The sequence below is a fragment of the Mobula birostris genome, chromosome 5, assembly GCF_030028105.1.
Source record: "Mobula birostris isolate sMobBir1 chromosome 5, sMobBir1.hap1, whole genome shotgun sequence".
In the NCBI taxonomy this organism is placed as follows: Eukaryota; Metazoa; Chordata; class Chondrichthyes; order Myliobatiformes; family Myliobatidae; genus Mobula; species Mobula birostris.
In genome coordinates this window covers 76246061-76260690 of record NC_092374.1, presented here as the reverse complement: position 1 = coordinate 76260690, position 14630 = coordinate 76246061, and the positions used below count along the sequence as shown (strand labels likewise).

The following is a 14630-nucleotide window of genomic DNA, read 5'->3' as shown; positions in this document are numbered from 1 at the left end:
TCATTTATGTGAACAAAGGTAACTACTCTTACAAGGCACTGTAGTTAAAGCCTTCATGACAACTTTCCATAAACTTGTAAGAAACAGGAGATGCTGATATACCTTCCTCATGGTTCCATTTATGTACTGGGCCGGATTCTCCAAGATGACACCCAGGAATTTGAAGGATCTTACCCTGTCCACTACTGACCCTTTTATAGAAACTGGTGCTTGTTCGCCAGACTTCCTTTTCCTAAGATCCACAATCATTTCCTTGGTTTTGCTAATGTTGAAGCAGATGGGAATCTCAGAACACAGACCGAGAGATTGAAGATATTCTTGAACTCTCCAGCAGACCTTTAGCACTTGACCAGGTACACCATCCGGGCCTGACACCTTGCAAGGGTTCATCCTCCTGAAGGATATTCTGACAAGAGCATCACAGACTGAGAGTCATCAGGTGCTGTGGGGACTAATGCAGGTGTGTCATCACACATTATTTACCATTTATCAGACCCTAACTAAACGTCGTCAAGCTGTTACTGCACTTGGGCATTGACTATTTCTCTTATCAATGAGCTTCAAATAGAATTGAATGCTGTACACTGCATCAGAAACCAGTTTATTATCACTGACATATGTTGTGAAATTTGTTGATGGGGCAGCAGGATAGTGCAATACGTAAAATATACTATAAGTTATAATAAGAAATGTTTAAGACCATAAGACATTGCAGCAGAATTAGGCTATTCAGCCCATCGATTCTGCTCTGCCATTTGATCATGGCTGGTCCATTTCCCTCTTAACCCCATTCTTTTGTCTTGTCCCTATAACCTTTCATTCCCTGACTTACCAAGAATCTGTCAACCTCCACCTTAAACATACTCAATGACCTGACCTCCACAGCCATCTGTGGCAATGACTTCCACAAAGATTCCTCCACGTCTCCATTCTAAATGGACATCCCTGTATTCTGAGGTTGTGCCCTCTAGTCCTAGACTCCCCCAATATAGGAAATATTCTTTCCACATCCCCTCTATCTAGGCCTTGCAACATATGATAGGTTTCAATGAGATCCCCTCCTCTTCCTAAATTTCAGTGAGTACAGGCCCAGAACCATCAAATGTTCCTTATGTGAAGAGCTTTTCAATCCTGGAATAATTTTCGTGAACCTCCTGTGAACCCTCTCCAATGTCAGCACATTCTCTCTTTGATAAGTGGCCAAAACTGCTCACAATACTGCAAGTGGTGCCACACCAGTACCTTATAGAGCCTCAGCATTCCATCCTTCTTTTTATACTCTAGTCCTCTGAAAATAAATGCTAACATTTCATTTGCCTTCCTCACCACTGACTCAACCTGTAAGTTAACATAGAAACATAGAAAATAGGTGCAGGAGTAAGCCATTCGGCCCTTCGAGCCTGCACCGCCATTCAGTATGATCATGGCTGATCATCCAACTCAGAACCCTGTACCTGCCTTCTCTCCATACCCCCTGATCCCTTTAGCCACAAGGGCCTTATCTAACTCCCTCTTAAATGTAGCCAATGAACTGGCCTCAACTGTTTCCTGTGGCAGAGAATTCCACAGATTCACCACTCTCTGTGTGAAGAAGTTTTTCCTAATCTCGGTCCTAAAAGGCTTCTCCTTTATCCTCAAACTGTGACCCCTCGTTCTGGACTTCCCCAACATTGGGAACAATCTTCCTGCATCTAGCCTGTCCAATCCCTTTAGGATTTTATACGTTTCAATAAGATCTCCCCTCAATTTTCTAAATTCCAACGAGTATAAGCCTAGTCGATTCAGTCTTTCATCATATGAAAGTCCTGCCATCCCAGGAATCAATCTGGTGAACCTTCTTTGTACTCCCTCTATGGCAAGAATGTCTTTCCTCAGATTAGGGGACCAACACTGCACACAGTACTCCAGGTGTGGTCTCACCAAGGCCTTGTACAACTGCAGTAGTACCTCCCTGCTCCTGTACTCGAATCCTCTTGCTATGAATGCCAGCATACCATTCGCCTTTTTCACCACCTGCTGTACCTGCATGCCCACTTTCAATGACTGGTGTATAATGACACCCAGGTCTCGTTGCACCTTCCCTTTTCCTAATCGGCCACCATTCAGATAATAATCTGTTTTCCTGTTTTTGCCACCAAAGTGTATAACCTCACATTTATCCACATTAAATTGCATCTGCCATGAATTTGCCCACTCACCTAACCTATCCAAGTCACCCTGCATCTTCTTAGCATCCTCCTCACAGCTAACACTGCCGCCTAGCTTCGTGTCATCCGCAAACTTGGAGATGTTGCATTTAATTCCCTCATCTAAGTCATTAATATACATTGTAAACAACTGGGGTCCCAGCACTGAGCCTTGCGGTACCCCACTAGTCACTGCCTGCCATTCTGAAAAGGTCCCATTTATTCCCACTCTTTGCTTCCTGTCTGCCAACCAATTCTCTATCCACATCAATACCATACCCCCAATACCGTGTGCTTTAAGTTTGCACACTAATCTTCTGTGTGGGACCTTGTCAAAAGCCTTTTGAAAATCCAAATATACCACATCCAGTGGTTCTCCTCTATCCACTCTACTAGTTACATCCTCAAAAAGTTCTATGAGATTCGTCAGACATGATTTTCCTTTCACAAATCCATGCTGACTTTGTCCGATGATTTCACCACTTTCCAAATGTGCTTTTATCACATCTTTGGTAACTGACTCTAGCAGTTTCCCCACCACCGATGTTAGGCTAACCAGTCTATAATTCCCCGGTTTCTCTCTCTCTCCTTTTTTAAAAAGCGGGGTTACATTAGCCACTCTCCAATCCTCAGGACCTAGTCCAGAACTTTGAGGGAATTCTGCATGAGGACTCCCATGTCCCTTTGCACGTCAGATTTTTGAATTTTCTCCCCTTTTAGAAAATAGTCTACGCTTTTATTCCTTCTACTAATGTGCAAGACCATACATTTCCTGACACTGTATTCCATTTTCTCAATGCTTTGCCCATTCTCCTAATCTGTCTTAAATCCTTCTGCAGCCTCCCTGCTTCCTCAATACTACCTGCCCCTCAACGTATCTTCATATTGGCCACAAAACCATCAATTCTGTCATCCAAGTCAATGGAAAACTACGTAAAAAGAAGTGGTCCCATCCCCATCACCAACCCCTGCAGAACACCACTAGTGACTAGCAGCCAATCAGAAAAGGCTCCCTTTATTCTCACTTTGCCTCCTGCCAGTCAGCCACTGTTCTATCCATACTTGTATCTTTTCTGTAATACCAAGGGCTCTTATTCTGCTAGCAGCTTTATGTGTGGCACCTTGTCAAAGGCCTTCTGAAAATTCAAGTACACAGCACCACCTGATTCTCGTTTGTCTATCCTGTTTGTTATTTGCTCAAAGAATTCCAACAAATTTTTCAGGCAAGATTTTCCCTAAGGAAGCCATACTGACTTTACCCTATTTTATCTTGTGCTTCCAAATAACCCGAAACTTTATCCTTAACATCTTCCCAACCACTGAGTTCAGGCTTACTGGCCTATAACTTCCTACCTTCTGCCTCTCTCCTTTCTTGAAGTGTGGAGCGATATTTGCAATTTCCCAGTCCTCTGGAACCATGCCAGAAACTAATGATTCTTGAAAAATCATTACCAACGTCGACAAAATCTTTTCAGTCACCTATTTCAGACCTTGGGGTGTAGACCACCTGCACCTTCTCACTAGTAATAGCAACTACACTCAGTTCTGTCCCCCGATACTCTTGAACTTCCTGCATACTGCTAATGTCTTCCATTGTGAAGACTGATGCAAAATACTTATTCAGTTCGCCTTCCACTTCCTTGTCTATAATACATATAAATATAAATTAATTACTGCAAAAAGTGAGCAAAATTGTGAGGTAGTGTTCTTGGATTTATGGACTGATGGTGGAGGGGAGGAAGCTGTCCTAAAACCTTGTGAGAGTATCTTCAGGCTCCTGCACTTCCTCTTTGGTAATAGTAACGAGAAGAGATCAACAAACCTCACTATGTCTGAACTTGTGATGAAAGGAAAGGCATTGATTAAGTGACTATCTAAGGTGGGTCTTGAGAAATTATTCTAAGCAATTCCTACAGTAATGTATCAGGACTGGGAGAGCTGACCTCCAACAATGACAGCAATTTTTCTTTGTGCATGGCACAAAAATGGCTGGATAGTATGGTAATATACCAGTATGTCTAATCGTCTTGCAGTCATCTGATCTCAGGTGCTGTATCGGTGAAGTTTGCATGTTTTTTCTGTGACCCCCATTGCTTCCCTCTCGTGCTCCAATTTCCCCTACATCCCAAAGACATGCAGATTGATAAATTAGGTGGCCATCGTGTACCCTCGTGTATATGAAAGGTTGAATCAGGGAGACATTGACGCTAATACATGGAGAATCAGTTCCGGTCAAAAATTACTGATGGAATGGGATTGCTCCAGTAGTCAGTATAGACTCAATTGTCTGAAATGGCCTCCTGCTGTGTTATGAGAAAATACAGTGACATTATGTTAACTTCTCATTTAAGTCGAAAGTAGTGTTATACAGCGCAAAAAGCAGGTCGTGCAGGCCAATTTCTGTGTCATCTTCAAACTTACTAAGCATGCCATCTACAATCTCATACAAATCATTAGAATACAGTATATGCAAACAGCAGTAGTCCCAGCATTGATCCCTGCAGCACTGCAGCACACCACTCCAGTTTGAAAAAATAGCCGCCTGTGTCCTTCCACCAAGCCAATTTTGTATCCATTTGGCTAACTCATCCTAAATGCAATTTGATCTCACCTTCTGGACCAATCTACCATGTGGGACATAGCCAAAGTCTATCTACTGCTCTGCCCTCATCAGCCCTCTTGATTACCTCTTCAAAAAACTCAGTAAAATTTGCACTATTTTCCATGCACAAAGCCATGCTCGTTGTATTTAATTGACCCATGTCTTTGCAAATATAGATACATCCTGTTTCTCAAAATCCCCTCCAGTAACTCTCCCCACCACTGATGTTCAGCTCACTGCCTGTCGTTCCCTGGATTGTCCTTGCACACTTTCTTATATAAAGGCACACACTTTACCCATGCCTAAGAAAGACAGGAAAATATTTGCCAGGTCTCTGCGTTCTGGGATATACTTGGTTAGACAATGGGGATTCATCCACCTTTTTATGCCTCAACACTATCAGCTTTCACATTGCTGATGTTTCAGAGCATCATTGTTCTCTTTTCCAAACTTCTAGCTTTCATGACTCGCCATGGCTCCCCACAGCTATCTATGACTCATCTGCAAACTTTCTCTTCATAGTATCTATATCATCAAAGTTGATTTTTCAGCTTGGATTCTGGTTAATGGGACACATTGGGACCAATATTTTTTGACCCATTTAAGCAGTTGCCCAATTAGCCGAAGTTACATGAAAATGGTTAAAAAGGTATAAAAACTGAGTAACAAATTATGGATTTAAATGAAATGAAATTCAGAACAACTTAGAACACTACCTATAGTACTACAGTGTAATAAAACTGTGTATTAGTTCCTAATATTTACCTATGGAGGAATTTATTCAATGTAGCATAGACACCTAGTGCAGATAACGGACTGCCTTCATACAATGTTGTTGACGACTGCAAACTCCAAACCTTCTTTTTCATTGTAACATTCCAGATGACTGTCAATAGCTTCAAATTCTTCAAAGTTTCTAACTTGAAGTAGTGAAATTGTTGCATTTTCATTTCTGACCGTTTTTGACAGAATTCTTGAAACTGCGGTGAGCAAAACAGTTCAGAATTGTCTTACTGTTTATTTCTTGCCAACTATTAGAGACAAAAATTGCTGCTTTTTGAACACAAACACATGCAACCGATACTGTTTAAAAACTGTTTGCTCGAAGCACAGTATAGTGTCTAATGGCCATGCAACTGACACGAGTTAGAAAGTGTTTGGCAACAGTCTCCTGCCCAATTTAGGGTCCCAAATAAACAAAGGGAATCCCAGCTATTTTCTCGATTAGTTTTTATTTTTTAAACGTTGTCCCAAATAAGGAGCTGCCCCAATTAACCGATGGCCCAATTAACTGGAAGCCACTGTATTACAGACAACATAAGACCCAATAACAAACCCAGTATATACCACTTCTTTTGTATTTCCTGAGGGGCTTTTTCTGGGTGACATGCTACAGGAATTAGTGTTTGAGCCCCAAGTACTTACAGCGATTTGACCGAGAGAATTGTATGGAACATTTCCAAGTTTATTGACTGAAAATAAAGAAATAGTAATAATAAATAAATAAGCAATAAATATTTGAGAACATGAGATGAAGAGTCCTTGAAAGTGAGTCTATAGGTTGTGGGAGCAATTCATTGATGGGGTGAGTGAAGCTATCCCCTCTAGTTCAAGAGCCTGATGGTTGAGGGGTAATAACTGTTCCTGAACCTGGTGGTGTGGGTCCTAAGCCTCCTGTACCTTCTTCCTCTTGGCAGCAGTAAAAAGAGAGCATGGCCTGGGTGTGGGGTTCCCTGATGGTAGATGCGCTTTCCTACAACAGTGCTCCTTGAAGATGTGCTCAGTGGTGAGGAGAGCTTTACCCATGATGGCCTGGGCCATATCCATGGCATTTTGTAGGCTTTTCTGTTCAAAGGTGTTGGTGTTTCCATACCGGATGTGATGCAGCCAGTTAGTATACTGCCCACCACACATCTATAGAAGTTTGTCAAAGTTTTTCGCATCGTGCTGAATCTTCGCAAACATCTAAGGAAGTAGAGGCTCTGCCATGCTTTTTCGTAATTGCAATTATGTGCTAGGCCCAGGACAAGTGTGCTGAAATAATAACACCAAGGACTTTAAAGATGCTGACCCTCTCCACCCCTGATCCCCCGATGAGGACTGGCTCATGGATCTCCGGTATCCTGCTCCTGAAGTAAATTTTCAGCTTCTTTGTTCTTACTTACATTGTGCGAGAGGCTGCTGTTGTGGCACAATTCAGCCAGTTTTTCAATCTCTCTCCTATACGCTGATTCATCACCTCCTTTGATTCAGTCCACTCAAACTCAAAACGGCATTCGAGCTCTGCTCAGCCACAGAGTCATAAGTGTAGAGCAAGTAGAGCAGGGGACTAAGCACACAGCCTTGTGGTACACCTGTGCTACTGGAGATTGTGGAGGAGATGTTGTTGCCAATCAGAACTGACTGATGTCTGCAAGTAAAGAACTCGAGGATCCAGTTGCAAAATGAGGCATTGAGACCAAGGTCTTGAAGCTTATTGATTGGTTTTGAGGGGATTATAGTATTGAATGCCAACCTGTAGTCGATACGGAACATCCTGATGAATGCATTTTTGTTGATCAGAAGTTTCAGGTTTGAATGAAAAGCCAATAAAATGACATCTGCTGTAGACCTGTTGTGCTGGTAGGCAAATTAGAGCAGATCCAAGTTGCTTCTGAGGCAGGAGTTGGTATGTTTCATCACCAACCTCTCAAAACACTTCAGCACAGTGGGTGTCGTCATGGCTATCTCTCGAGGTTGAGGATGATGGTCTTCGTTTCGTACAGAGCGAAGACACCTGTGCATGTATTTTTTTAATGTGTACTTGATGTTGCACTCCAAGAAGCACACGATACTTCACAAATCAACCAACTGATTCCAATGGCACACAAACCACGACGATTGGAGCTGATGGATTTGTTGCAGCCTTCATCTGCCTTCATAGCCGTCGAGTTCAAAGTAACTTCGTCCACCTGTTCCACCGTTGAGGTCTTGGTTGGATTGTTCTTTGTCAGGGACCTGACCCTCGACCTTACTGCCATGAGTGACCCTACCAGGAGCATAGCTCCAGACGTCATCGCTCTCAGGATCTCAGGACCACACAAGCTTCTCCACCGTGACAAGGTGACGATCCACGGAGAAGACAGTGGATGTAAGTGCCACTGGATGATAGTTATTGAGGCAGGTTACTACATTCTTTGTATGCACCAGTATAATTGAAGCCTGCTTGAAGCAGCTGGGTACCTCAGATTGCTGAAGCGAGATGTTAAAGATATTGATGAACACTACAGCCAGTTAATCAGTACAGGTCTTTAACTTGTTTAGAGCAAGTGTTCACAGCATTTATGAGTGCAAGTGGTTTATTGCAAGAGGATTGAGTGCATGAGTCTGTTGAGGTGCCAAGGTGATCTGGAAATTTGTGACCACAGAGTAATTTCCAAGAAACTTCATTAGACTGATTCTTGGGATGGCAGTTCTGACAATTCAGAAGAGATTGGGTTGATTAGGCATGTGTTTACTGAAGTACAAAAAACAGGAAGGGAATCTCTCAGAAAACTTGAAACTAGACACAGACTAAATGTAGGCAGGAATGTTCCATTTGGCTGGGGAGCACAGAACTGGGGGGGTTGGGGTTTGTAAGTCTCACTGGATAGTGCATGCTATTTAGAATTGGGTTAAGGAGAAATTTCATTCCGCAGACAGCAGTGAACCTGTGCAACTCACCACAGATGGCAAGGAGGATGCAGTGCCACAGCTAGAAGAGCCAATGCTACACTCTACCATCTGATGTAATTCCGGCATCCTGAGGCATTTCCACCAAGATAGACTAAACACAGAAAAGTACAGGGTGATCTTATGCTTCACTTCTGATGAAAGATTACCAGGCTGTTTTATATCTTTCCACAGGAGCTACATTGTTTGTTTTTTGTTGTTTCAGATTTTTAACAACTGCTTTCTTATGTATCATGTTCTAGAACTTTTCTTCCTCTCTCATCTCTTCTCAGTCACTTCCCTTTATTCATACCTTCTCTGGGCAGATCAGCTGTAATTAAAGAGTCTTCACCACCTTCTCTCAGTGGCCATGCCTCTTCCCTATCAAAGATGTTCCCAAAGATACTCTACAGCTTAAAAGATGTTTGATTTCCAGTTCTGTTGAAAAATCATCAAGCAAACATTAATTCTGTTTATCTCCTCACACTAGCTGCCTGACCTGCTCACTGTCTCCAGCATTCTCTGTTTGATTTCAGATTCCAACATGATATAGTTTTTTTTTTGCTTCATGAATATAAAACACTTGGAAAGAAGGAACAGCTCATTTTTAAATCGGATATGAATTTTAAAGCGTTCCCTTTAGTTGATGACATGAGGAATGTGATCCAGAAGAGTGCAACAACTGGCGTGCTCATTATCAGAGGAATATGTAACTCGCCTTTTCATGTTTGAGATTGTAGAGACACAGTAGGGGGGATATTGGGAAAACTATACTGATTTAGGATATATAATGCAATTCTTTTAGCTTCTATTTTTGTTTCTTTCTGAATTTTACAATGAATATTAGCAGTTTTAATGTCCATTTTCCCTCAGTCATCATCCGGTTATAATCCTGAGACAAGGATGAATTAAGTGATTTTCAATGTGTACTGCTTCACATTAATCCTTTCTTTTATTGCAGTTTCCGTGTGTCCCAGGTTTATTGGAAGCGTTGCTGGAAAAGATAGCAGAGAAAGAGAAACTAAATGAAGAATATGCTTTGCTCCCAAAGGAAGACTGTTAATGGGTTTTGCCTTTTCATCACCAAGTGGCAATGTACTGTAGCAGATGGGTTACAACAGAATACGATGGTGGTGTATTAATAAAATGAGACTGACTTTGTTAATTGTCTACAGTGTCCAATCCTGTGATTATAGAAAATAAAAAGTGAAAATATTTCTCATTAGAATATGTATTTTTCTTCCCCTGAAGTCCAGGGATATAATTTAATAAAGTAATTACTCCACAGCACATAAAAACATTTATTACATTTGATAGTAATATTAATAATTAGAGTATTTTTGATGAAACTTAAACATTGATTGTTTCATATATTTAAGTTCTGAGTTGAGGAATTCCTTCTGAACTGCTCATTGAATGTCTTTTTTAAAATTTACTATTTGTAAATATTATTTATTTTGAAATGTAATCAAACTAACAGTGCAGCTGTCAATATTCTATCACAGATTTTATTACAAAATAATTCAGTGTCATGGTGTCTTTTTTAAGAAAGTATCATTCAGTATGGTGTGTAATAGTAGTTGATACATTTAATTAGTTTCTTGCCTTGTCCTCTAAATGTTTTAATTGGTTAATACTGAAAATACTGAAAGATTATTTGAATGTTCTAAATTTTTTAATGTAATTATGAATTTGTACACTTGTGAAATTGTTTTTATGTCCCATCCTTCCAGTGGTGAATAATCCGGAAATAGGATTTCCATGCTTCAAAAATTTTCATGCGTATGTATTTCCCTGTGATGGGATCGTATCAATATAAAAACTATCTGATAAAGTAACACAAGTTATTTTTTTCCTGCAAATAGAACCAACTAATAAATTATCATTATAGAACCCTACCTATTTGGATAGTTAAGGCTGCATTTTTGGAGGCATCCCAAGCACGTCAACTCCAGCATTTTTACCCAGGTCAGAAATTAATGAATTTAGGTCCCATTTCACAGATGAGCATAAAATCTAAGCTGATGCACCCAGTGCCCCACTACTGGGAGACCTTTGCAATGCCTGAGAAGAAGTATTGGGGTAATGTCAATGAGATTTACAGGAAGATGTTGTTTCCTGCCACACGTCCAGTAGTGCCCTTGGGTCAACTGCAGGTCATAACCAGGGACCACTGATCATGGATATTCTGCTTCATTAGCCCTAATACTGTACACCTCCTGGCAGAGATGTCTCCCTGCCACCCCCTGCAGCTTCCAATAGGGTTGGTTGGACCCCAATTTCTGTCCTTCCTCAGCCAAAAACTGCCCTTTTCTTCCAACTGTAGCTGTCTGCCAAGATCTGCCCTTATATTCCACTCTTTATCTATGGAGAGGAGTCCTGCAGGAGCTCTTTGGCAGGTGCATTCAGCGCTCTTACCAGCCTTTACTAATAGGATGAGTTGGAGGTTGACATTGGTGGTATCAGACAGGTGGCAGCTATCCTCCCTGCTGAACCACTGGTGAAGATTTTGGATGCAGGGCAAGGTGCCATTGGTTGCTCTGATGAGGAAGCTGCGTCTGGCTTGTGGGATCTTCCATATGTTAGACCAGCTGAATGAGCTGTTGATGGTGTCTTCCCATGTTGTCAATTTTCCCTGGCTGCTGCACCACTGCCTTCATGCTGTAGCACTCCTGCTCTGCCCTCCTCTAATACTGTGGCTTTCTTTCTCTTTCTTCAAGGCCTTTCCCCAGCCAAGTCTTTCACATCCAGCCTGAACTCTGCTGACAACCTCTTGGTGCTGCAGCTTGCTGATAGCCTGGTCTACTTACAGCCAATATGGGTTGGGGCATTGGTGCTACTCACCAGCTCCTCATCTACGACCAGTCAAGTTTTCTCCTGCATCTACCCCAGGCTGGTGGATCTCCGTGGCAGCTGCAACATGTTCTTCCATGTCTGAGAAACACTGACGCAGCCCCAGCCATTTCCAGACGTACAAGTTGGTTATCCCATCCATCCTACTGGCTGTTGATGAGGGAATTTTACACATTTTCAGGGGCCACATCACCTTTTGGTCCAGTGTGAACTGGTAGCACCACACTTTATACTTTCCAGGTAGTTGGCTCTGGTCGATTCTGGTCTGGCCCGCTGCAAGCTGTTTCTGTGCTACTTTTCTCATTTTACTTTCAGAGAGCTCTGCAGTGTATTGCCTCCCAAGGCTTGGATGGGCTGCCTGGTCACCAATAGGATTTACTCACCCCCTATAACAAAGGTGATGTCACTTCTGACTCCTTTTTGGAGGAGTCGGCTCTGCAACTTGGAGGGCTTGATCTTCATCCTTGCCCATGTCACTAGTTCGTAAAGCCTGTTCAGCAACCTTCTTGTGCATGCAGCCATCTGAAGGATGCTTGTGGCAGCATCCATGTAGCTTCTCAGTGAAGTAAGCCTCTGTCCTGACTAGTTTTATCCCACAAACCACCTGCCTTGCTCCAATAAGGATGATTTCGAAGACTGCCACAAACATCCCTTTGCAATGCCTACTTCAAGCTGCTGCCACCCAGTTGTAAAGTCTTGAAAAGAGAAGCCCATCTTGGAGGTCACTGAAGTTTGCCTTCCAGGAACACATTGGAGTCAACAATGCTGTCTACCTGCTGAACAGAGCCTACTCCCGTTTGGATAAGCAGGGCTGCACTGTAAGGATCGTGTGTTTTGATTTCTCAAGTGCCTTCAATACCATACAGTCCTCACTGCTGGGTGGAAGGCTCCGTTCAATGCAGGTTGCCCTTTCATTATGTCCTGAATAATGAGCTACCTGACTGGCAGACCACAGTTTGTGCTGCTTCAGAGCTGTATGTTAGACATGGCCATGAGCAGCACTGGGGCCCCATAGGGTACAGTATTGGCTCCCTTCTGGTTTACTCTTGTGTACCTCAGACTTTAGATACAGCAGTGAGTCATGTCATCTGCAGAAATTCTCCGATGACGTAGCAATAGTTGGGTGTATAAAAGGAGGATAAGATGAAAGAGCTGATTGTGGACTTCAGGAAAGGTAAGACGAAGGAACACATACCAATCTGCATAGAAGGATCAGAAGCGGAGAGAGTGAGCAGTTTCAAATTCCTGGGTGTCAAGATCTCTGAGGATCTAACCTGGTCTCAACATATTGATGTAGTTATAAAGAAGGCAAGACAGCGGCTATACTTGATTAGGCGTTTGAAAGGATTTGGCATGTCAACAAATACACTCAAAAACTTCTGCATTGTACTGTGGAGAGCATTCTGACAGGCTGCATCACTGCTATGGAGGGGTACTGCACAGGACTGAAAAAAACTGCAGAGGGGTGTAAATCTAGTCAGCTCCGTCTTGGGCACTAGCCTACAAAGTACCCAGGACATCTTTAGGGAGCAGTGTCTCAGAAAGGCAGCGTCCATTATTAAGGACCTCCAGCACCCAAGTCATGCCCTTTTCTCACTGTTACCATCAGGCAGGAGGTACAGAAGCCTGAAGGCACACACTCAGAGATTCAGGAACAGCTTCTTCCCCTCTGCCATCCGATTCCTAAATGGATATTGAATCTTTGGACACTACCTCACTTTTTTTTTTAAATATACAGTATTTCTGTTTTTACACTTTTTTAATCTATTCAATATGTGTAATTGATTTACTTTATTATTATTATTTTTATTTTTTTCTCTCTCTGCTAGACTATGTATTGCATTGAAATGCTGCTGCTATGTTAACAAATTTCACATCCCATGCCAGTGATAATTGATTCTGAATGCAGGGCCCTGGTAAAGACTTTGTCAAGTGGTGCAAGTTGAATCATCCATAGCTCAATGTCAGTAAAGAAAAAGGAGATGGTGATGGACTTTACGAAGACCAAACCTGCACTGCCTCCTGATGCTATTGACAATGAGGACGTGGATGTGGTGAGGACCTACAAGTACCTGGGGTTGCACCTGTATGACAGACTTGAGTGGAGCATTACAAGCACAGAGGCTGTGTACAAGAAGGGCTAGAGTCGCATTTTCTACCAGTCTGTTGTTGCCAGTACAATCGTCTTTGTGATGGTGTGCTGGGGCAATGGCATCAACACAGGTGATGCCAACAGGCTCAGTGAACTAACTAGAAAGGCTGGTTCTGTCAGAGAAGTCAACCTGGACATACTGGAGGCTGTGGTAGCACAAAGGATCCAAGGAAAATCCTAGCAATGCTGGACAATGTTTCTCACCCTCTGCATGCCACCTTGACTGAACAGAGGAGCACTTTCAGTTGTAGATTAGGACAACTGCACTGCTCCAAAGAGCACTATGTGAGGTCATTTTTATCCTTGGCCATTAGGCTCTATCATGGTTTAACCTATAGCCGGAGAAGTGATGACACCCTCTTGTTAGGCTGTTATTAACCTCTGTTTACCAGAGCTCTGTTAAACTCTGTTTACCACACCCTGCTATCACAGACAATACTACCATCTGGATGATGTGAATGTGCATCCATTACTGCATAAAATTACGGTAAATCTTGTAATCTTTGACTTGTAAATCCTGTGTATCTTATTTTTAAGGTAACTTTTTTCTTATAATATTTGTATATCTGTGCGCTTGTAATGCTATTGTGACACCATAATTTCTTTTGGGATCAATAAAGTATCTATCTATCTAATCGGAAACCAGGCCTCTAATGCAGTCAGGAATGTAAAAGAACTCCATTGCAAATTTGATGAGCTGGTGAGGCACAGATCCATAGGCATTCACAGGATCCAGCCACATGACATGTACAGTTGAAGTCAGAAGTTTACATACACCTTAGCCAAATATATTTAAACTCAATTTTTCACAATTCCTGACATTTAATCCTAGGAAATGTTCCCTGTCTTAGGTCAATTAGGATCACTACTTTATTTTAAGAATGTGAAATGTCAGAATAATAGTAGAGAGAATGATTTATTTGAGCATTTATTTCTTTCATCACTTTCCCAGTGGCTCAGAAGTTTACATACACTTTGTTAGCATTTGGTAGCATTGCCTTTAAATTGTTTAACTTGGGTCAAACTTTTTGGTTAGCTTTCCACAAGCTTCTCACAGTAAGTTGCTGGAATTTTGTTCCATTCCTCCAGACAGAACTGGTGTAACTGAGTCAGGTTTGTAAGCCTCCTTGCTTGCACATGCTTTTTC

At 42.0% G+C, this 14630-nt stretch overlaps 1 protein-coding gene across 2 annotated transcripts in view; it reads left to right on the top strand.

Moving 5' to 3' along the window:
* cntln (centlein, centrosomal protein) overlaps window positions 1-9639 on the top strand; it is a 529511-nt gene extending 519872 nt beyond the window's left edge. For both annotated transcript variants that reach the window (XM_072258219.1, XM_072258220.1), the window contains one exon: window positions 9440-9639. In XM_072258219.1, coding sequence (XP_072114320.1) covers window positions 9440-9541 — 102 coding nt within the window. In that variant the 3' untranslated portion in view covers window positions 9542-9639. The remainder of the gene's footprint in view (window positions 1-9439) is intronic.
* The last annotated feature ends 4991 nt before the right edge of the window (window positions 9640-14630 follow it).